At 41.9% G+C, this 24,976-nt stretch overlaps 1 protein-coding gene across 1 annotated transcript; it reads left to right on the top strand.

The window, feature by feature from the left end:
- On the top strand, positions 1 to 21,970 carry LOC139792110 (phthioceranic/hydroxyphthioceranic acid synthase-like). Its single transcript, XM_071734960.1, has 9 exons — positions 1 to 113; positions 9,018 to 9,136; positions 9,573 to 9,792; positions 10,706 to 10,774; positions 11,286 to 11,439; positions 13,256 to 13,416; positions 15,367 to 15,570; positions 15,674 to 15,855; positions 16,144 to 21,970. The coding sequence occupies exons 4-9, from the start codon at positions 10,714 to 10,716 to the stop codon at positions 21,700 to 21,702; spliced, it is 6,321 nt and encodes a 2,106-aa protein (XP_071591061.1). The 5' UTR covers positions 1 to 113; positions 9,018 to 9,136; positions 9,573 to 9,792; positions 10,706 to 10,713; the 3' UTR covers positions 21,703 to 21,970.
- Positions 21,971 to 24,976: the final 3,006 nt, after the last annotated feature.

Genomic DNA, 24,976 nt, shown 5'->3' with positions numbered 1-24,976 from the left:
CAACCTGAACCATTCTGTGATTCTATGAAAACTTGTGTTTCCTGTGCCTTCTGTTGATATGCTGCTCAGTCATGCCTGCTGGGAAGCAAGAAATCAGGGAGACAAGCCCACAGGTGAGCAGAAGACTCATTAGCAGTTTTTCTTCTGGGCTGTTATTCACATGGTTGTCCCTTGTGTTGTAGATACTGCTGTTAGGAATTATAAACAAATGCTGGATGTGCACCCTGAACGGCAAAAGTCTGAGATGGAACTTAGTTGACTTTGCTAGGAGCCTATAACACATAATACAATTTAAGAATTTTTGTATTAGTGAGAAGCTTGATCTCTTGGTCTGCCTGCTTCTTAGTCTCAGAGGTATCTCTAGAGTGAGTGTCCATCAGCATGTCTAGTTCTATGTCCACTGACTGCTTTTTTAAACTGTAAATATGAATGTGTGTATTTAATGTATCTGAGATCCTGCAAGTGAATTGTTTAATTCATTTTACTTTAGTTCTCTCTCTGTGGGCCAACATTAGCCACTTGCATGTCACAAGTTGGTGAATGTTTGGGGTGTGTGTTCATGTCTTGTGTGTGAATATATGTGAAATTTCTTAAAATAGTGAAATATTATTTTGCTGCCTACAAGACTAGCAAAGCAACCTATAGATTTGGCCAGTTAGAACCTCCCATTGCTAATATATATGTATATATTTAAACAGAGTTAAAACTCTGTTTAATAAGAGTGGTTGTCTCACCACTTGTGTAAGACCCTGATGAATTACCACAAGATGCAATTTCTGTGAGAGCTTGTTTGCTGTCAGTAATCCTGTAACAGCTTCCCAAGGCTTATACGTGCTCTTGAGCTGAGGAGTGTTAACAGATCTATAGGAACAGAGAAAAAAACCAGTTTTTCTTAACAGTTTTGAATTGACTGAGCTGCTAGTTGAGGCCTCAGGGTACAACCTGTAAACTGTCAAACAGAGAGCTTCTATTGTACTGACATTGTTACTGTCTTGGTTACAGGCTAGTTTTCAACTTATATAATTTATTTTTCCATTAAAAGTCTTAATTGTTCAATAAGTTAGTGATGGTGAAAAGTATAAATTATCTGCTTTTGAATATTAAGGAAAATTGGTGAGGCACATAGCTGCAGCAGCAGTCAGTTCTGTGGCTGAGTGCCAGGCTAAGGTGAACAAGGGAGCTCCCAGAGCCAGGGAACCCAAGAGAGAGCAGAGAGCTCCCCCAGCTCTTCTGAGCACCCTGCTTGCAGGCCCACAGCTCAGAGAAGTGTTCTAGATCTCTGCCATAAAGGTGGGCACTTGCCTCAGAGTTAAAAACAGTGTATGTGTAGAGAAAGACTGAGTTTTCTGATGCTTTCATCCAGATGGAACTGGTAAGGAAGGAGGCTTCAGTACAGATGGTAGGTTGCAAATGAGTTTCCAGACCCTTATCCTGGAGAAAGGATAAGTACCTGCAAAAGGTGCACACAGGCTGATGATGTGTTGCATCAGGTGGCCAAATTGCAGGAAAGAGTTAAAAGGCAGAAGCTAGAAGGGCAGAAAAAGAGATGAATGAGTGGTTTCAGAACTATGCTTCTGTGGCAGATACCACAAAGAATGAGGCACCTTGGACCCTGGTGACCCACCAAAGCAGGAACCTGCTTCAGTCCCTATCCTTCAGCATTACAAACAAAACCAGATATGAAACTTCAGCAGCTGTGGACACCCACGATCAAGGTCTAAAAGGATAAAGGGTACCAGCAGCACACAGTGGATACTGCAAAAAAAATGATGAATGCTCATAGTGGGTGACTCTGTGTTAAGGGGCACTGAGGAGCCCATTTTCCAAGAGGGGGGAAGCTGCCTCTTACAAGAAGAGGCTACCTTCTGGGAGGTGGGGTCTGAGATGTTGCCAAGAGGGTGCCTGCCACAAGTTCTCAAGAGCACAGACTACTCTACATTCCTACTCTTTCATGTGTACACAAATGGCCCTGAAAGCATGAATCTGGGCAGAATCGAGGAATACAACAAAGCCCTGAGGGTGCAAGCAAAAAATATTGGTTCCCAAGTTACCTTTTCTTTCATCTTAGCAGTCAGTGGGAAGAGAAGCAGCCAGAGATAGACATATAGCACAAATCAACTTCAGACTTCATGGCTGGTGCTGTCATGAGGGGTTTCACCTGTGTAGATCCACCTGTATAGATGAGGCAAGGGAATCTTTGGCAGGATGCCCCATTTGCTGAGGCAGGCTTTAAGCTGGAGAACTTGGGGGGCAGGGTCCGAGGTGGCAAAGCTCATGTTGTTGCAACTGATCGGGAAATAAGCCAGGCTAATCAGAGCAGCAACAAATGTTCTATAACTGCCTCTCAAGATAAGAACCAGAAGACCAGGCACCTCAAGTGTGTGTGTACCAATGCAGGCAGCCTGGAGAACAAACAGGGGGAACTGGAGCTCTGTGCCCAGTTGCTATATCATAGGAATAACTGGAACATGGCGGGACAAGTCGCATGACTAGAGAATCCCTATGGATGTTTATAGGCTGTTTCATAAAGACAGGCAGGGAAAAAGAGGAGTTGTCGTGCCCCGTGTTAAGGAGAACCCTGAATGTATAGAAGTCAACTATGGTGAGAATGGAAACCCTATTGGATACCTCTGGGGCAGTATCAGAGAAAATTCCGAGGAGGAATCTTACAGTAGGCATCTGCTACTGACTTCCAAACAAAGACAATGAAGCAATATTTGGGTCACTTAAGCAAGCTTTAGGTCAACAGAACTTGCTTCTTATGGGTAACTTCAAATACCCAGACATTTTTTGGAAGAACAATACAGCAGCTTACATGTCAAGTGCCTGGAATGTGTAGTGGGCTGCTTATTCATACAAATGTTAGATGTGCCTGTCAGAGTCCTCTTTGTCAGTGTGGCTGTTTTGAGACAAATATTCTTTTTGGGATTCTACAGTGCCTACCAGGGATGAGTTGTGCTGGACTTGCTACTTGGAAACCAAGAAGACCTGCTTTATATGATCTTGGTTGGTGATAGCCTTGGCTGCAGCGATGATAATATTGTGTAGTTTGGGGTACTGCTGAGCATGCTGAAATTTAGTACTACGACAAAGGTTTCACATTTTAGAAGAGCAAACTAAAGCTTGGTCAGAGCTCAATTGGGAGGGATTCTCTGGGAAGCTTCTAAGCAGGATACAGTACCAAGTGCTAGGAGTTTTTAAAATATGCTTTCCTGGAAACACAAAAATAGATCATCCCCTTTACAAGTCAGGGAAATAGGCAGTGCAAGAGACTTCCTTAGCTTAACTGTGAGCCTCTGAATCTGCTCAAAATGAAAAGAGAAGCATACCAGGGATGGCAAAGTGAAAAAAATACCCATAAAGAATTACAAGAGCATTTCCAGTGTGCAGAGGTACAGTTAGAAAAGCAAAATCTCAGCTGGAATGGAAGTTTTCTGGAGATGTAAAAAACCACAAGAAAGGGTAAAGGGTTCTTCAGTTATGTAAACAACAAGCAGAAACCAAAGGAAAATACTGGCCTGCTGTTAAATAGGAGAGGTGAATTAGCCACCAGAAATGCTAGAAAGGCAGAGGATCTTAACACATGCTTCACCTCTGTCTTTATCAGCACTGTTGTGCCACAGGTGTTTTGAACAAAAATCCAGGTTGATGCAAACACAGATCCACCATCAGTGAAAGAAGAGTCAGTATGTGACCTATTATAGGAGTCTGACCACTAAAATTCAGTGGGCTCTGACATTATCCACCCAAGAGATATTATCCTTTCCATCATCTTTGAGAAGTTGTGTAGATGGGGGTATCACCAGTGGAGATAAAGAAGTCATTATCCTACTCTACTCCACACTTGTTAGGCCACAGTTGGAGTGGAACTGGAATACTGTGTTCAGTTTTGGTCTTTGCTATGCAAAAAAGATGGACACAGGCTGGAGAGGGTCCAGAGAAGGACCACAAAGATAATCAGAAGGAAGCTTGCCATGTGAGGAACAGCTGAGAGAACTGTATGTGTTCAGCCTTGAGAAAAGAAGGCTAAGAGGAGACCTCATCACCAAATTCTTGTTCTTGAGTGGTTACAAACAAGGACTATTTTACAAGGAGTCACATAGAAAAGATGAGGGATAATGGCTACAAGTTACTCCGGGAGAGATTCCAGTTGGACATAAGAAAATTTTTCACAGTGAGATCAGCCATTGGAATAATCTCCCCAAAGATGTGGTGGATTCTCCAACACCAGAATTTTTCAGGATTCATCTATAGAGGGTTCTGGGCCATCTTGTCTAGTCCATGCTTTTCCCAAGAAAGGTTGGACCCAATGATCCTTAAGGTCCCTTCCAATCTGGTATTCTATGGTTCTATTAAAATGCTTGTTTGTATTTACTGTAAAGTCTACACGTGGCTTCTAACAGTGTTTCAAGGCAATATTTTATAAAATATACCTATTTATGTATAGTTACATTCTTTTTTTTTTTTTTAAAAAAATGAGTTTAAACACCTTAGCTTAAGCCTTGATACCAGATGCTATTACTCAATAGTAGAATTGTCAAGAAAATAAATGTCTTGAAATAGCTTAATGCAACATCATGAATCAGGAATCAGCTGGGGGTTTCGACAAGATGTGGTATTTTTTTTTCCAAGAAGCTGATATTCTGAAGAGGAAGCTGGTGGTCTCGTTATATAACCAACTTATTTCAGATGTCAGATTAAGTGTATGGTAAAAAGAATGTCGTTCCTTCAACTATAAAAAAGAATACTGAGTAGGTATAGGGAAATTTTTCTTTTCTATCTTTTGCATTTGTTGGTGAAAGCTGATTTATCTAACTTTAGCCACTTAGATTAATCTGATTTTCCCAGTGCAGAATTTTTGTCTGTTGTCTTTGAAGAAGACAGCCTGATGGCTGCCACAGACTATGTGCCTAACATTTGGGTAGCTCAGGTTAAATGAGAGGAACCAGCAAAGAAGGCCAATGGTATCCTGGGCTGCATTAGACAAAATACTACTATCAGGTCAAGGATGGTAATGTAATTCTCCTCTTCTCAGCACTAGTGAGGCCATACCTGGAGTGTTGTGTCCAGTTCTGGCTTCCCAGTACAAGAGAGACATGGAATTATTGAAGGGCAATGAATATGATCAAGAGACTGGTGCATCTCATAAAGGGGAAAGAGCTCTGGGAATGTCCTGCCTGGAGAAGAGAAGGCTCAAGGGGGATCATATCAATGCATAGGAGTACCTGAAGGAAGGTTATGGAGTCTCTCTCCTTGGGAATATTAAAAAGCCACCTAGATGTGATTATGGTAGAGGAGCTCTGGGTGTACCTTCTTGAGCAAGGGGATTGGACCAGAGGATCTCCAGAGGTTCTTCCAAGTCTTGGAATAACATCTTCAGCTTCAGTATTCTGTTCAGGGCAGATGCTGATCCTGCTGTTTCAAGGCTTGGGAGAACATTTGATCTCTATGGTAAAAGCTTCCTAAACCTTTTCCCGCTCAGTTTCTGGTGCTTACTATTCCCGTTGCCTATGAATATCACTGTTCTAGTAGTGTTGTTTTCAGATGGTTCGAGAAAGTATATCTAGAAGTATATCTAGAATGACTGTGGAGCAATAGAGTTAATTTGATGCATGAAACCTGTGTTAATTTAAGGGCCATTTTTGTTCTAGAGTGACTGCTTCTATAATGCAACTTAATGACCTTAAGAGATTCAGGGTTTATTCGATCTGTATAGCTTCCAGATTCTATCTCTAGGAAATGAAGAGGAATCCTCTTGTGCTTCATCCTTTCCCTATCATCCACATTTTAGGAAAATGAAGCAAATCTTCATGCTTAGACCTGGCTTCCTCTCTTCTACCTGTTCATCATCAGGAAAATAGTAGCTTTTGTCCAAACCATCAGCACTGGCACTGGACCCTCCTGAGTCAGATTGAAAGGTGCAGAGCCTATTTTTTCCAGACTCACAGCAAGTTCATGAGGACAACTTTGAATCACTTACTGTAATACAGAAGGCTCAATTTTGCAATCAGAGAGGAGGTTACTATTAATATTGTGTGAGTCAGCACTGGCAGGGTTCAGGGATGACCACAAACCCACGGATGAAATGCAGAAAGTATATTTATTTTTGTTACTTGCCCAACCGGGGGATCCCCGGAACAGCCCCCGGTCAGGGGCACATGGGCAGGGACAGAGGCACCACGGAACTTTGTGCTTGCCAAAGGATTGAGGAACCTGCTGTTTGTATCTGGTTTCCTGGGATTCATGCAAATGTAGTTTACTGCTATGCCTTGATCTTTCCCACAGCAGATCAGGAATCTCAAGCGTGTTTGATAGGGTTTCTCTAAACTTATCAAAGACCTATATTATCTGAACACAGGTGTTCTCCTTATCAAACACACAAGGACAGACAGCAAGTAGAATGATTGTATGTATTTTTCTACACCCCACCTGCAAATGACTTGAACTTATCTACACTCCTCCTGCCCATTCTTCTATTATTTTCTCACACATGTGGAAAATAAAATCCAAGACAAATAATTTAGAGGACAGAAATTGCTTTTCCTCTTCCTTCTATTCTTCCTGACTAGCTCCATGGTGCAGAGCACTGGAAACTAATAAAAAGACTTAGGGTTTTTCACAAACATTAGTCTTTGTGGTGAGTCCCTTTTTGACTCAATGGATTTAGTGTGGCTCGTGGCACAGCAGAGCCTTCTTGTGCTTGGTGTCATTATCAGCACTATAATGATAACAGCAGTGGTAACGACTTACTGTAAAACGTAATAGATGATAGACTGGAAAAGGTAAACACTGTTCCCTCATTCAGTGACACATAAATATCTGTTATTGTTATGTCTGAAGCTAATTTTTTACATTTGACCTATTAAGAAATTATTTGCCCAGGAACCAGAGCCTTTTCTCTCTAGGTCACAATAATGCAGAATGACACATTTGTGTTGCCACCTCCTAGATGGTCGGAGTACTGCCTTGGTGAAGAAGCAGCTTCTAGTGATTTGCATAGTAATCTTTCTTGTGTCTTGGTGGAAGCAAGAATCCTACAAATATTTTTGTCCTAATAAGTGTTTGGAACTAAAAACCTTTCAAAAGAGGGTTTTTTGGCTTTTTTTCTGTGTTGTTTCTGAAATCCACTCCCACAGGAACTTCAGTCCTGTATGTCTTCCCACCAGACAACAGGAAAAACTTAATTGAAATAATCAGTACTAAGCAAAAAAAAATAGCTGGTTTTTTTATATCTGAGTCTTGGCAGGATGGAATTGTTGGTTTGAAAACCTGGGGAAATACACACATATTTTATTTGTCCTTTTGGAATTATCAGACATAGATTTGGTTAGAAAAAGCAATAGTTTTGTTCAGAGGTAGGCACTCTGTAGTGACACAGAAGACAAAGCAACTGTAGTGCCTCCCATATGACAAGTCTTTGTTGTTCCATTTTGAACTTTTAACTTTCAAATTCAGATGCAATGCATAATAGACTTGATGACAAACCAGCTTCTTATAATTTGGTTATAAATAGGGTGCCTATGTCAGTAGCAGTAATCCCAATCTGTTATTGCTACATGTGCTTCCATACTTAGTTCTTATTTCTGTTTCTGGCATTGCTCGGAAGGACTGAGCAATCAGTGCTTTACTCTGGGTTTATGAATATACTTCAGCTGTGATGAGAGTAGTGCAAGTAATCAACACTCAGGCAATACACCGAAAAGTGTAAACCAGTGTTATGTTTTGAACCAATGATATCAACAGCGTTTTTTTAGTACTGCACTGGTGTCCCTGCTCTGCCAGCACTGACAAGAGTGCTCTTTAGCCTCATGTGAAATAGGGGGATTCTCAGGTCTCCATCATCCTAGTGATGCCATCAAGCAAGTGGGTTAATTTAGTTAAAGAAATCATTAAATAACTCCAAATAACATCATAAATCAGAAAAGTGAGTTTCTGAGATTTACAGCTATGAAATGGAGTTCAGAATCTGAGCTTTTCAGAGAAGGTTACAAAGCTACTCAGTGGAAGAAGAAACTGTTTTTTCTCAGCACAGTGTTTGGCGGTTTTTTGTTGTACTTTTGTAAAGATGGGTCCTACAACCAGGGCAAACATTAACCATATATGAACTACCCTGGATCATTGAATATGGTGTTTCTGTTACAAAGTCAGATGAGGAGACAGATGAGTTTGGGTGGCTGGAATGAAAGGTGAGATGGGAGGAGTTGAGGGTTTGTGTCCCTGGTGAGACACTGGCACAGGTTGTTCAGGGAAGTTATAGATGACCCTCTTTGGGAGTGTTCAAGTTGAATGGGATTTTGAGCAACCTGGTCTAGGTGTCCCTTCCCATGTAGGAAGCTTGGAACTAGATGATCCTTAAGGTCTCTTCCAACCCAAACTATTCCATGATTCTGTGATAGAAAGACATTTAGCAGAGACTACTGGACTTGGTCCTTCTGGGGAATACTTCTAGGTAGTCTGCTCTTTGTTTTGCTTTTAAGAAGATGACAATTTTTAGAAAGAAAACTCAATATTGCATTTAAAGTCCTGGTGGACTCAAATATTTTGGGACGATTTACCATTTGACATGGTTTTTTTCCTTGCACATTTAAGTGGTCCTGCTCAGTAAAATAATGCAAGTATGAAATAAAACATGAAACTTGGGTTTTAAGTTTATGGAGTTTGTGATTAGTTTTCACAAATGGTTCTTTCAACACAAAGAGGGACTTTAAACTTTAGTTCAGTTGATAGTAACCAGATAGTGACAACCAAACTGAGTTGTTAATTAAAAACAGACTCTATTAAATAATATTTGTAAGACTGTAAATTTTATGGGCTGTTTCTAGGTAAGATATCTCAAGTTTATTGTTTTGCTAACTATAAGAAGTTAGATAAGACAGAGACTTTACTCTTGCTCTGGTGTAAAAACTGATTTTATCAAGAGTTTACTACTTCAGGGAAGTAGTATTGAACTTTAGTCAGAGGCACTGACTAATCTGACAAACCACATGACTCTTTTGCTTTTTTTTTTTCTTTGAAAGGCGTTAACATGCTCACCACATTTTAGCATTCCATATTTGAATAAAAAACCTCAGCGAACCCTATATAAACAACCTCCCCAGACTCAGCCTATTAGTACACCCTACTGGGATGATATAAGGTAAGAGTTATGTAGCTCACTGGATAACTCTGTAGATGCCACAGATATATTTTCTGTTATAATCAGAAGATCTTTGGTTTTCTATTATTTGCTATTTAAGTGCTACCTTTGGAACAATACTTAAAAGTACCTTTGTGATAAGAGTAACTCTGATGGGCTTTGCAGCTTTAGGTTGACAATGAAGTTAAAATTATAAAATAGAAAAAACCATAGAAATTAGATAATTTGGAAAGAACTAAAATAAAACCATTTTTTGTAGAACTTTAGAATATATATTATTGGTAAAATAGAAAAATAAAAATATAGAAGAAAACAGAAAATTGAAAAGAAACTAGAAAGACAGGTTCTGGTTTCCTTATTTTTGCTAGGTGGTCTTTAACTGTCTTAGTGGAGCTGAGCTGTGTGCATCTGAGCAGTCGTTTTTCATGTTTCAAAGCAAGCCTCCAAGAAATGGTAAATATGTGTGGGGCTGTAAAACATCTTCATCTTTGCTTCACTGCCATCAGTCAATAAAGGAGAAGGGCTCTTTGCGACCTCCTGTGGTGTCACTGAAGTAAGAATCCATCACTACTGCCAAGAACCCCTCGAAATCTCTTTCATCATGAATTGCCTCTTTGGGCATTGAAGCAAGTCCAGGAGGACTGAAGGATTCTGAGGTGAGTATCTTACTGAGTTCTAATTTATGTGACTGATTTTCATCTCTCAAGTTCTTTTCTGAGAATTAAGGGGGGAAAACGAGCTTTAAATTCTATACTGAAGTATCTGATTTCAACCTAAACAATTTTTTTTCTTTGCCATCAAATTTGTTGAGAAAATGCAGGTTTTATTTTGAGTTGCTGGATGACAGGAGTTGTTTTGCCTGTGAAGCTGCCAATGAGCTGAAAGGGCAATTTTTCCTAGGGCTGTAGTGGGGCTACCTGGAGACTGCGCACTGTTAGGAAGAGAGATCTTGTAGCTGCCAGTGGCTTTGAGCATGGTCTGAGGGTGTTAACTTCTAACTGCAGAGGAAGATGATTTAGGCAAAAGCTAGACAGCCTTGGGATCCAGCAAAGCAGAGCTCTGAATAAGCTTTTTCTTTCCTGACACTTTTCCAGTGTGTGGAAGACATACCTTGTGTTCCTTCAGCTACTTGATTGTCTGTTTCCTGCTTATGTGGTCTGATTTTAAATAGTAATTTCCAGAGTCTGTCTGGGAGACCTGAGCTGTGAATAGGATTGAGATGATAGAGCTGAAAGTGCATCTGGATCAATGCAAAATTCACTTCTGTGCACAAGAAGTGAAGCAGGACTGATCTAGGGAGAGGCTCAAGAGCAGATGAGCTGATGGCAGGAGACTGGGGAATTAGTCAGGGATTTTCCTCTAAAAGTAGAGACAAACAGAAACTTGCAGCTCTGGTCACATGTGGGGAGTGTAATTTCTCATGACAATCAGAATAAGATCAGTCAAGAATAATCAAGCTTTGAACGAGTATGTATGTCTGTGGGAAGTTAATATTTTTAGCCTAATACTTATTTAATGACAAGTGCATAATTGTTTGAGCTGTCTGACACTTATACCTGTATTGTGCAGGCCAGAACATGGAGATCGAGACTGGAGATGAAATTGCTATTGTGGGAATAGGATGCAACTTTCCTGGAGGTAAGTTTTGGGTGAAAGCAAAGCAGGCTGCTGAGTGGATGTTGAAAAGCACAGTCACCCATTAGTGTTGAGGTGAAGGAAAACAACGTGTTCCTCCCATACTTTAGAGAATTTGCTACTTTGGTAGTTGTAGGATATTTTTAAAAGGTCACACTGGAGGAAACTGATTGGTTCAAATTCATCTGCTGACAGACAGATCTGCAATGCTGTATGTGGGCAGGACAGTGGGTTTGCACAGGTGAAAATCATACAAATGAACTGGATGATTCTGGGATGATCTTTTTCCATGTGCATTTGCTGAGTGATTGTGCATTGTTGCAGGACTGTGCATCCCTAGGGATGGGACATATTGAGGGCCTGGCAATACTGCCAGCTCTGCCTGTAATATAAATATGCCAGGTTTTATTGAAAGAAAACTTCCTGCTTTATTACAGTATTTGCTTTGAATGGTCCTCTTTGGTAGAGAAAGGGAACACATCATTTAATCTACTTTAAAACCTTTGTACAACAGGTGATGGAATTGACAATTTCTGGAAAGTCCTGGAGGAAGGCAAGAACTGTACAGCAGAAATCCCCCCTGAGAGATTTAATACAAAAGATTGGTATGACCCAGATGATAACAAGCCAGGAAAAATATGTACAACACGAGCTGCTCTTCTCAATGAGTGAGTCTGTGATGCCACTGAGGTTTTTTGTACCTAGACTAACATGTCCAGCCTCTCAGAGAGTGCAAGACACAGGGAGAGCTTACATATGGGACCTAGGAACTGGCTTTCTTTTACCTCACACAATAAGCATGCAGTTGTTGGAGTGCAGGGATTCCTGGTGCATGACATCAATGTGCAAATGTAGTTGCAGCCCCTGATAAGCCCATATGTTCATGACTGGGAGCACAAATAACCTCTGGTTACACAATCAAATATGTATGTTCACACCCACCATGCGTTGAGATGTCACCTGTCATGCAGGTGTGTCTGCATTTTTGGCATACAGAAGTACACATGGATTATACACGAAGGGTATATACTGGATCTGAGGTGGGCTCCAGCCTTCCAAATAATTTGTAATGTGGAGGAAGGTGTCAGAGTATGGACTCTGAACCATATGAACACACCTCGCCACACCTCGAGTACTGTGTCCAGTTCTGGGCCCCTCAGTTCAGGAAGGATATTGAGGTCCTGGAGCAGGTCCAAAGGAGGGCAACCCGGCTGGTGAAGGGACTTGAGCACAGGCCCTATGAAGAGAGGCTGAGAGAGCTGGGGCTCTTCAGCCTGAAGAAGAGGAGGCTCAGGGGAGACCTCATCGCTCTCTACAACTCTCTGAAAGGAGGTTGTAGCCAGGTGGGGGTTGGTCTCTTTTCCCAGACGACTTTCAACAAGACAAGAGGACACAGTCTTAAGTTGTGCCAGGGGAGATTTAGGTTAGATATTAGAAAGAATTTCTTTACTGAGAGGGTGATCAGGCAATGGAATGGACTGCCCGGTGAGATGGTAGATTCTCCATCCCTGGAGACATTTAAAAAGAGACTGGATGTGGCACTCAGTGCCATGGTCTGGTAACCGCACCGGTGGGTCAAGGGTTAGACTTGATGATCTCTGAGGTCCCTTCCAACCCAGCTAATTCTATGATTCTATGATTCTATGAACTACATGTTAGGTCTCCTCCAGTTTCAGCCTGAAGGTTGGCCAGCTTTGCTGGACCTCAGGGCAAGTATCAGGTAGAGATATTAATGTAAAGATAAATCCTGGCAGAGCAACATACAGTGTGCATCCCTTCACTTGTGTCCTCATGGTTCATGTCAAATTACCCCAGAGAGATGGGTACAGCTGTTTAGGGGCTACGATTAACATGAAGAATAGCAAATACAGTAAGAGCAATATAAGAGTTTTAATTTAAATCCACATTCACCTTAAATACTCAGGCTGTGAACTTTTATTCAGTCAAGAAGTTCACATGTGTAGAAGCAATCTTATTGCCTCCTGAGAGCAATACCTAGCTGGCTGAAATTGTAGAATTGTAGACCTAGACTTTAGTGATTAGTCCTATGTTAGATTTTGAATGCAAAAATGATAGAAGAAATGATGGAAAGCCATTCAAGGCTAATCTTGGGATACAAGAGTAAGAGTGGGCTTGGTCTTTTGTAAGTGTGAGCCTATTTTGAAGGTTTTTCAAGGATACACACACATCCATACATAAAAATTTTAAAGTTATTATTGGAAAAACATGGGCATCTCTTTGAAACATCTGAGCTGATCCTCTACTGTGATTTAAAACACTTTGTTCTGAATAGCATAAATGGCAACTGTGACTTCTGAATAGCATAAATGGCAACTGTGACCTCTTACTACTTTGCTTTTCATAAAATTGCATAAAAATGCATAATTTGAGGCTTGAAGCAAATGTGTATTGTATATACATTTTATTATTTAAAATATTTTAAATTATTTATTATTTTTATTATTTACATTAATTTTACTTTAGATTTAATTCATTTGACAACCACCTGTTTGGGATTAATAATATGGAAGCTGAACGCATGGATCCACAACAGAAGTTACTGCTGGAATGCACATACAAGGCCTTGGAGGATGCTGGAGTCCCTGTAGAAGCTATCAGTGGCACCAAAACAGGTGTTTTCATTGGTAAGATGTAAATTTCATGGTGAAAAATGCCCATTTGAACTTCAGAAAATTCAAGCACTCCTTCATAAACTTTACGTTTACCTACATCTACCTTTTACATTTATTTTACATGTACCTAGAACTGGAGAATCTAACGCTACTGTGCTATTTTTGCTAACGATTAGTAGGCTGCACTAGAAGTTCATTATAGACTTCACATATCTAATATAGGTGCTCCTCTTGGTGTCTTTAGGCACTGAAGCAGGGAACATTTAAACTGTCTATCCAACTCAGTCCTTCCCAGGAATAATGCTCCCAAGCCAGGCTGACACTTCTTTGCAGTATAACATAGGTTAAGGTGTTGTGGTGGATAAGACCCTTTTAAACAAGCAGAAATCCTCACGTAGTTATTAGTATGCTACCAAGTTGCTCTTGTCCATCTGCTTGCCTCAGAACCTTGAAAAGTTATGGAGAAGATTATATTGGATACTGTTGAAAGACATATAAAGGACAATGCAGTCATCAAGCACAATCAACACTGGTTCACAATAGGAAAGTTCTGCAATAAGGTCACCCACCTCATGGATGAAGGGGAGGGGGTGGATTTAAGCTTTTCTGGATTTTAGTAAGGCTTTTGATATTGTCCCTCACAGCATCTTTCTTGTCAAGTCCAGCTGTGACATGTCCAGGTACACAGTGTGGTAGGTGGAGAACTGGGTGAATGGCAGGGGTCAAAGGGCTGTGGTGAATGGGGCTGCATCTGGCTGGTTGCTAGTCACTAGCAGTGTTCCTCAGGGCTCAGTTCTAGGGCCAGTTCTTTTTAATATTTTCATCATAGAACCATAGAAGGTGTTGGAATGGGCTGTTAAAAGTCATATAGTCCAATCCCCCCTTGGGGAGCAAGGACATCTTCAACCACTCAAACTGAGATACAGGGGTCTACACAGGGCTACACAGAGCTAAACTGCATCATATAGTGAGCTAAGCCATCAGGAAATGAGCTATGCTATGCATGCTGGGTGAAGAATGGATTGAGAGCAGCCCTGAGGAGAAGGACTTGGGTGTGCTGGTTGATAAGAAGCTCAACATGAGCTGGCAATGCGTGCTTGCTGCTCAGAAAGCCAACTAACTCTATGTTGGGCTGCATCAAAAAAAGTGTGGCCAGCAGGTCAAGGGAGGTGATTCTTTACCTCCACTCTACTCTTGTGAGATCCCACCTGGAACATTATGTTCCTTCACCTCTGAAGCCCCTCAGTGCAGGAAAGACATGGACCTGTTGGAACAAATCCAGAGGAGGGCTATGAAGATGATCAGAGTGCTGGAGCACCTCTCCAATGAAGACAGGCTGAGAGAGTTGGGGTGTACAGCCTGGAGAAGAGAAGAGACCTTACAGCAGCCTTCCAGTACCTAGAAGAGGCCTACAAGAAAGCTGGGGAGGGACTTTTTACAAGGGCATGTAGTGATATGACAAGGGGTAATCACATTAAACTGGAAGAGGGTAGATTTAACTTAGACATTAGGAAGAAATTCTTCCCTGTAAGGGTAGTGAGACACTGGCACAGGGTGCCCTGGGGAAGTTGTGGATGTCCCCTCCCCAGAGGTATTCAAGGCAGGTTGGATGGGACTTTGGGCAACCTGGTCTAGTGGGAGGTGTTCCTGCAGGGGGAGATAGAAATAGATAATCTTTAATGTCCCTTCCTACCCAAATCATTCTAATGTTCTGTGGAAGGCTGTTTCATTTACTGTGCAAGTAAAAATGTCCAGTCTTAGGTAGATTTGTGTAAGTTGGGTCCAGGGGAATTGCTGGGAGTTTTGCCTTTGATTTCCATTGAAGCAAATTTTCACCACAGGAGCACTTGTGCTGCGAAGTTTAGTATTAAAACTGAAATACAGAACACACTATCATGTTTAGAGCTGCAAATACCTTTTGTTTGCTTAGGCTACCATGACATGTGTTCGATATTTTTACAGGTCTTATGAATCGAGACTATGAGATTGTAGCAAGCCGAGCAGTGAGTGAAATAAATCATTATGATGGTACTGGAACAGCAATGAGCATTGCTGCTAACAGGGTCTCATTCACATTTAATCTGACTGGACCATCACTGGCTATTGACACAGCATGTTCATCTTTTCTTTTTGCTCTGCACTACGCATTGAGAGCAATTAAAACAGGTAATGGGATTGAAGAGATGCTGGACAAAGAAATTAAAATTGCTACTGTTTCTGTCTATCATCCTGGACATCTCAGCATGAATTTGTTTCTATTTTACTGTAGGAGACTGTGAGGCAGCAATCTGTGGCGGAGTGAACTGCATAATAGATCCCCGCACCTTTGTATCTCTCAGTAAAGCAAAAATGATCTCTCCAGAGGGAATAAGCAAACCCTTCTCTAAAAAGGCAGATGGTTATGGAAGGGGAGAAGGCTGTGGTGTTGTTTTCCTCAAACCACTGAAAAAGGTAAAATTACTTGGGAGGCATCCTAAAATAAGACCTACCTGAATTTTCTATTTCCAGTTGTAATAATTACTTTTCCAGAAAAGACTTTCCAATTCAAGCTTAAGATTAATGAACCACTTATTACTCATTAAGAATTATGCACTTCTCCTAGCATGAGAAAGCTATTATGCATTTAAAAGTGTTATTCTCTTGGCTGTTTGTTCTTGGCTTTGTTGTTTTGTGTTGTTTTTTTCCTAGACAGAGAAAGCATGAGATTTATAAAGGCAATGTTACCTTTTTATAAAACAGGCAAAGGAAGACTGCAGCAAAATCTGGGGTGTTATAAACATCAGTGCAGTAAATCAGAATGGTAGGTCCATGACCCCCATCACAAGACCATCTCAAGTAGAGCAAGAGAAGTTACTGCGCAGCATTTATGGAACTCATGTTGATCCCTCAGTTTTGCAGTATGTTGAAGCACATGGTACAGGAACTGCTGCTGGAGATCCTACTGAAGCTGAAAGCATAGCTAGTGTAATTTGTAAAAACAGGTCTTCAAAAACTTCTGTTCTGAGAATGGGTTCAGTGAAAGGAAATATTGGACATACTGAATCAGCTGCTGGGGCAGCAGGGTTAATCAAAGTGCTTCTGATGATGCACCATGGAAAGATCGTTCCATCCTTGCATTACTCAAAGGAGATGAGCAGCATCGATACAGAGAGATTAAAGCTGGCAATTCCCACAACTGTAGAGCCTTGGGAAGAATCCAGTGAGTATGGAAGAGTAGCTGGCATTAACTGCTTTGGATTTGGAGGAACCAATGCTCATGTTGTAGTCAGGCAGGCTAAGCAGCTAGGGCCTCTCCCTGCCTTTAAGAGGCCCATTGAATTAGTTCTGCTGTCAGCAGCATCAAGTAAGTCCTGTCAGATGACAATGGTCGATACAGCAGAGCAGCTGAGCACAAGAACCTCCATAACTCTCCCAAGCCTGGCCTATACGTCTGCCTGCAGAAGAAGCCATGCCAACTACAGGTACCGAAAAGCATTTGTCACAAATTCTCTCCAACACTTGCAGCAAGAGGTTATGTCAGCAGCGAGCACTGAACTTGCCCTTGCAAAGGGGGAGCCACAGCTGGTGTTTGTCTTCTGTGGCAATGGTGTAACAGTGAAGGAGTTCAGTGAGTCACTGCTGTACTCTGAGCCAGTGTTCAGAGATAAGTACGAGGAAATAGAAGCACTTTTTCAAAAACACGCACCCATCAGCCTCCAGACAGCAAGCAGCCAAAGCCCAAAGGATCTGTTTAATCCAGAGATTTCCCAGCCCTTGCTTTTCACCCTGCAGGTTGCCTTAGCTTCCCTTCTGAAATACTGGGGCATTAAACCAGTCGCTGCTGTTGGCTCCTCTGTAGGGGAAGTTGCTGCTGCACATTTTGCTGGGTACCTTTCCCTGGCAGATGCGGTCAAAGTGATTTATCACCGGAGCCGGCTGCAGGCAAAGACTGCCAGAGGCAGAATGTTGCTGGTTGGAAACATCCCTGTTCAAGAGATTGTTGAACATCTGCATCACTACTCAGGAAAGGTGTGTGTTGCAGCTTTCAACAGCCCAGTTTCCTGCACCTTGGCTGGGAATTCAGACTCCATGGATGCTGTCCAGAGAGATTTAGCTCAGTCTTTCAGCCAGAGAAGCATCTTCCTTCATGCTTTAAATGTCCCTGTTGCATACCACAGCCCCAGCATGGATACGATACTTGGCGAGCTGGAAGAAAACATACAGTCTTTAGAAAAACAGGAGGGGGAAATTGAAGTTATTTCAACTCTGACTGGGATGCCTGCTTCTGGAGATGAGTTTGCCCAGGGCAAATTCTGGGCCCAGCATACTCGTGAGCCTGTTGCTTTCACTCAGGCCATCAAAACTGCAGCTAGAGACAGGGAAAATGTGGTGTTTGTGGAAATAAGCCCCCACCGAGCGTTACAGCGAAACATAAAGGAAACTCTAGGAAAAGGCACCAAGGTGCTCTCTTCTTTGCAAACAGATGCAGAGTATCAGACACTTCTTACCCTGGTAGGAAATCTGTTTGAACTTGGATATAATCCCAACTGGAAGCACTTTTATGATGGGTATCAAAGCATTCCAGTGGCCATTCCACAGTATCAATTTGATCGCAAAAAACTCATGGCCTGCATAGATATACATCAACAAGTAAACCAAAGAGGAGTCAGCTCCAGTCATCCTTTAATTTATGCCATAAATAGTGAAAATTTAGAGTTTGGCTGCCTGCTTTCCCAGGATACAACACCGTACTTACATGAGCACAAGAACAATGGTGTGGCTTTAGTCCCTGGCGCTTTTTATGTGGAGCTTGGTCTGGCCTCTGTGATGAGTGGCTCAAGACCTAGAGTGCCTCTAAGTACTTGCCAGATGAGTATCAGTTTTTCTGCGCCATGTGTTCTCACACAGAGCTCCCAAGTTTTGAGTGTCAAGCTGAGTCCACAGAAAGCAGTGACAGCCTTTGAGATACTCTCTTCCTCCAACACAGTTTATGCTTCAGGCCAAGTTACAAAGGGGCCCGAAGCTGTGGTGGAAGAAACCACCATCTCCTTCCAAGACATATTTGAAAGATGCAGGTCAGTAGTTAGCAGAGAGGAGGTTTATGAAGCACTGTCTCAGGTCGGTTTTCAGTATGGTCCCATATTCAGACAGCTCAGTGATGTGTATTACTGCCAGGAATTAAAGGAAGCTATAACAAGCATCAAGGTGAATAAGGAGATCATGAAAGAGATGTATGACTATTGTATCCATCCAGTGGTGCTTGACTGCTTTCTGCAGATGACCACTGTCATGACCTCAATGATGTTCCAGTCTGGAACAGGCTTTCCCACAGGGATAGGCAGCTTGATGGTGCTCCAACCGCTGGAGGAAGAAATGATGATATATGTGAGAACAAGCAAATCTATTGGGAATTGTCTAGAGGTTTGTGGATGCTTTCTGGGCAAACATGGCTCTGTTTTGGCTGAGCTCAAGCGTGTTGCCATCACTTTCATGAAGCAAGCATCTTCCAGAGACAATGAGTTCATGTTTGAAAACAAGTGGAAAGAAGTCTTTCCTTCACAGACAATCGGGCATCTGGGAGCTTTGCCCAGAGTCCTAGTGTTTGCTGACAAATTTGGGATAGCTGAGCAGCTCAAAAAATATTTGCATCCTGATTCAAGATATGTTATGTATAAAGACTGGGAAGCCCTCTTGGAAGGCCACACACAGAATACAATGAGAGCAGAGGTAAAGGATTATGATGAAATTCTGTTCCTGTGGGGAATTAAAAAAGTAAATGAAGATTGCCCAAGCAAAGCAGTAGACCAGCTGGCAAAGTGTTGTGAAGGCTATCGCCAAGTTATTGTGGCATTAAGAGAGAAAAGGTCCCACTGCTCAGTCAGAGTTATCACATACAGAACAACAGAAAGAAATGTAGACAACATAAATTGTGGGTCTGTGCTGCATGGCATGACAAGAACTTGTGTTGTTGAGGTTCCAGAAGTCACATTTCAGATAATTGACCTCAGCTCTCCCAGTTCCCTCGACATCTCTGTACTAGCAGATGTTCTTGTAAAATACAAAGCTGTGGACTATCCAGAAGTTTGCATCAACCAAGGACGAATTTATGTGGCTGAAATCAGACGCACACCTTTTGTAGATGCAGATTACAGCCAACACATGAGAGGTCTGCAGAAGACAGAAACATTCACTCTGTGCACTTCTGATCCGTACACAGCAAGAGACCTGTCTGCTGAGTTATCCACCAGCACTACTACTCAGCTTGAAAAACAGAGTGTTGAAATTCAAGTGGATAAAATATGTCTCCACTCAGAAGATTATTTTCCAGTTAGTGTTTCTAGTCGTAACTTTGGTAATACACTGTATTGGAATTCACAAGCAGTAGACAAACACAGACTTTTAGCTCTTGATTTCAGTGGCACAGTAACAGCAATAGGTGTTGATGTGAAGAAAGTTAAAGTGGGAGATCATGTGGTTTCATGTTATCCAGCTGCTGCATCATCCAGGGTTCGGATTCCAGGAACAGTTTGTTTCAATGTAAAGAAATTCCCATGCTTTCAGGCTGTGCCTTGTGTGTCATACTTTATTATTGCATGGGAAATCCTCAATCAGAGGTTACCCAAGGGGAAACATGGCAGAACATTAGGTATTATTTCTACAGAGCCGTCATCAGTTTTGTGCTGTGTTCTTTCTGTGGCAGCAGAAGAGATGGGTTGGAGAACAGTACTTGCAAGGCCCACTCCAGATAAGTTCCAGAATATAAACTTATGCAATGCCCTGGTTGTTCTCCCTCCCATAAACAGGCTGTCTCAGGAGGACCTGGCCCACATGCACTTTCTTAAAGATGTGGTGATAGTGTGTGGCAATCGACAGTCTGAATGTATCCGTAATGTCAGTGGAATTGATGATGAAAATATCAGCTTTCACATCCTTACACTAACCAGCGTTTTCCAGAAAGCATCTTTAAAGGAACTGCAAAAGACTGTGCGTGCATGGATCACTTCCATGGATATTAAACAGTTTAGATGTCTATCAGGTTCTGTTTTTCAGCAGACTGGGAACTTCGAACAAATGAACCCTATAATGTCTTATTTTACCTGTAAATCTGTCCCACTGGCTGTACTAAGAAGGCAGAAGGACTTCACCATGCTTTCAGATATACCACTGTATGAAGCTCAAAAGAAGCTGTTTAAGCAGAATGCTGTTTACGTAGTAGTTGGGGGGCTCACTGGACTTGGCTTTGAAACGGTGAAATTCATAGCTGGGAATGGAGGAGGGTGCATTGCAATACTCTCCAGGACAATTCCAAGCGATGAGAAGCAAGAAGAGATGAAGGGTTTGCAGCATCAGTACAAAGGGAGCAAAGTGGTGTTTGTGCAGTGTGATGTTACATCAGCCAGAGATGTCGAGAACGCTTTCCAGTCCATTGGGAAACTTTTTGTAGGGAGTCCAATCAAAGGTGTATTTCAAAGTGCTGTTGTTTTGCATGATGGCCATCTTGAAGTTCTGAACTTGGCTGACTTCCAGAAAGTGCTGAGCCCAAAGGTTGCAGGGACCCTAAATCTTCATTGGGCTACCAGAGGCCAGGAGCTTGACTACTTTGTGTGCTACTCCTCTGTTACTTCCTTTCTGGGGAATTCCACCCAGGCAAACTATGCAGCTGCAAACTCTTTCTTGGATGTCTTTTGCCTCTACAGGAGGAACTGTGGGCTTTCAGGCCAATCAATTAACTGGGGTGCATTGAACCTTGGCATACTGCACAATAAAAAGGATATTCAGAACATTCTGGGATCCAAGGGCATAGACATTTTGCAAGTGCATGAAATTCATGAGTACCTCAGGAAGGCCTTACTTATGAATAAACCCCAGCAAGCTGTCATCAAATTAAACTTTCAAGTTTTATTGCATCATGTCTTTTCACGGATTATTTCACTCAAAAATCGCTTCAAATCACTAATGTCAGAAGAATTCAGGAACAAGCTTGAAATCTCTGAGGCAACTCAAGTCCAGGATACTGCCTTAATCAAATCTGAAGACTATATCACCTCACTGATGGCTGATCTCACTGAACTGAGCCCAGAGGAACTAACTATGAACACAGCACTTTCATCACTGGGCATTGACTCTATGTTAGCCATGACAATTCAGAACCGTGTCTTTCAAGAGAGAAAAGTGGACATTCCTCTTCTGAAAATTCTTGATCCTCACACAACTCTGTCAAGTTTAGTTGTAGTTTTAGAAGAAACAGGCAAGGAAAATGGAATAGTTGAGGAAAAAAATGATATGCTTGATAGTGCAGAAAATGGGAGCTGGCTGTAGGAACTGAAGATACCTGGACCCCTTGCAGTATCTCAGAATATGTCATTGCAGACAGGGCTGGTGATGCAAAATACACTTTCCTGCACTGACCCAGAACAACCTGCGCCAGGTTCTTCTGCCATTGCACTAGCTGTATTAATATCAGTTTCACTTGTCACTTTCAATATTTTTAGCTTCATTTTTCAAAATTTAAACTGGAAATAGGTAGGTTAGTACATCTACTTTTTCATTTGGTAAATTTTTATGTTCAGCAACGCACATTGCATTTTTCAAAATGATGAATGCATATGTAAAGCAGCATAGGATTGCCCAAATTTTTGTCATTTTTATATTAATAATGTATTGTCCTTTTTTGAGTATTATTAAATGTGTGCAAATATGGGCATATTTTTTAAAAACTTCTAGATGCTGTGAATTTCAAAGTTTTCTTTTCCAGAAAGTACACTGATTTTTTTCCTTAATTGAGTTGCAAAGCATATAGCAAAGCAAATGTTTTTATTATTAACCAGCTTTTATGAAATCCCAAATAAACAAGAATAGTAAAAAACTTTAAAAGCAAAACGTAAAGTGTATCTTTGTCTTACTTTAATTTTTTTGTTGCTCATTTTCTTTCAAAGCTTAAGTTTTCCTTGTCTTAACACCCACCCTTATTTTACTCCAGTGATGAAATATATACTTTCCTCCCAAAACACTGAAGGAAACAAAGTGCATGGAGTATTCATGGACTATGAGGTCCCCTTAAAGGCATCTATTCTCCAGGCTGAACAAGTCCCTTTCCCTTAGCTTCTCCTCATAGCTCTGGTGCTTCAGCCCCCAAGCATCCATGGGCCTTCTGCTGAACTTACATTTCTTATATTGCTGGACCCAGAACTGGACTCGGGTTTCAGTTGTGGTGTAGTGAGTAAAGTGTGTTGTGGTTTGATGACCTGAGTAAAGGTGAAGAATCACTCCCCTCCTTCTAGGGGCTGTGTTCCTGCCAATGCAGTCAGCTCTCAGTCCTAATTGCTGTCAGTGTGTGTGGTGAACTCCTGCTTAGTCCACTGCCCATCAGGACCCCCTGCTCCTTTTCACCAAGCTGCTCCTCAGCCACTCAGTCCCCAGCCCGTAACCCTGTGGGGCTTAGCAAATCCCATGTGCAAAACTGGTACAGGGTCTATCCCAACCCAGGTTCAAGGCTTTGTATTCACCATGGTTGGATTTAATAAACATTCTGTTAAGCTATGTACCAAATGCTCTCATGTAACTTGTTCTCCATGAATTTGCTGCCGTTGCACTCTGTCCTATTGGCTAGGCTGTTAATAAAGAGCTTGTAGGATGCTGCTGGTAACTCAGTGCCAGAAGGACTTTGCACTGCTGATATCACCCTTTGGGCCTGGCAGTCCAGTGAATACTCCATCCTTCTTACAGTCCTCTTTTTCAATCTCTCTCACTTCAGTTTGGCTAAAAAGATGCACTGGGGGACTCTGCTGAAAGCCTTGCTGAAGTCAAAGTGGCTAACATTCTCTCTCTCTCCTCACCCACAGAGCTAGGCTTTTCATTCTTAAAGGTGAATCAGGCTGCTCAGGCACCATTTGCCTTTGGAAAATCCATTCTTCATTCATGTTCCTAATGGCCTGCATCATGCTGAGCTTATGGTTCTGTATGGGCAGAAATCCCTGTGATTTCACCTAAACGTTTTGGAGTGAAGCATGGTAACAAGAACCAAGTAACTCTGTATGTATATGTATACACACACGTATATGTGGAAAGCCACACAGTGGTGACAAATAACCAGTGGATGGAGGAGTGACTGCAAATAGAGATAATCTTTGATCTCTTAAAATGAAAGCAGTAACAAAACACCCTTCTCCCAAGTTGGCCTTGTGGTTTGGGAAAAGAAGCAGTTCAAGCTGAGCTCCCCAAAGCTCCCAAAAGCCCCTGGTTCAGACTCATCAGCCAGATGAGCAGACATCATCCACAAAGCAGAAACCCAAATGGTGAGCCACAATGTCTGCTGATGGGTTGTCCACATCTCACCAGCACCTGTTTGGCACTTGCCAGACTGCTCAGTGCTGATGCACCTGCATGGAGAAGCAGCAGCAGATCTGGGCTGTTGCTTGGACATGGGACATCTCATGGGTGCAGGATGGGGAGTCCTAGTGAAAACACAGCAGATGTCCATGCAAAAGGCTTGGTGTGAATGGTGCAAGCAGGGGTCCACAGGGTAGGCAGGGGGTGAGGAAGAGTCCCAGTAGCTCCTGGGGACCCATGAGCTGCTGACATTGGACATGGGAAAAGGATCAGTAGGAGATGGGCTTTCCTGCCTGCTGGATTTCAGGAGGTCAGGGCACACAGAAATGCCCCTTGTGTGGAGAGCAGCTGAACACTGATGACTGTACTACATAGGGAGACACATTATTATGTAGCTTGAAAAAATACATATGTTCAAGCCAGTTAACTATTAGTTTCCAGATTTTCAATCTTTTGTTTAGACTTTTTAAAGGCAAACTTTTATATCTGAAGTGCATTAGATGTATTTCTCTAGACATGCTTTTATTTGCTGAGTGAGCTTCTGCACTGTATTTGTTGTACTCTGCCCAGATATTTTCTTTGGTAGTTTGAGAATTAAGCCATAACCACATGAAACACATTGAAAATTTTTATATAGATGATCTTATGCTTTAAAGTGCTGAGCATGCTGTTTGAAGGTGTCCTACATTTGAAAGAGCTATCTGCTGTCACTCCAAAACAAAGCCTTCCACCCTGTGTTTTGTAAGGCACTATTGCACTATGCTGATGGAAGCAGAAATGGAGATGGCTTTTTGAAAGTAGAGGAAAATGGAGAAGTGAGAAGGAAGTTTGACAGCATCCTGCAAAGCAGGATGACTCCAAAGCTTGCATCCCCAGCTCCTGAGGCTGGTACATGTGTTGACAAATGTAGGAAGCCGAGTTGTGTTGTGAAATAGATGTGAGAATCTGTCTTGCATCTCCACGTTGTGCAGCTGTAACTGAACCTACTGATTTTAGTCTTGATAAAGACTGGTTTGATTCTGTGAGACTGAAGCAGGAACTCTGGCTGACTGCAGCCAGTGCTGCTCTTTGGCTTTCTCTTGCCAAAGCAGTCAGTGTTCTGCTAGCTCCATAAAATCTGTTTTTTTCATAATCTACTGATGGTGCTTTTTTTCTGAGGTATTGTTGAAGGAGCTCGTCTCTTCTGGCTGTTTGGGTTTTGACTACTTCTGTCGATCTGCCGTAAATGTCCCAAAGGCCAGAATATTTTAATAAAAACAATATA

The sequence above is a fragment of the Heliangelus exortis genome, chromosome 2 (assembly GCF_036169615.1).
Source record: "Heliangelus exortis chromosome 2, bHelExo1.hap1, whole genome shotgun sequence".
In the NCBI taxonomy this organism is placed as follows: Eukaryota; Metazoa; Chordata; class Aves; order Apodiformes; family Trochilidae; genus Heliangelus; species Heliangelus exortis.
The sequence above is the reverse complement of the archived record's forward strand: the minus strand, read 5'-3'. Positions and strand labels throughout refer to the sequence as shown.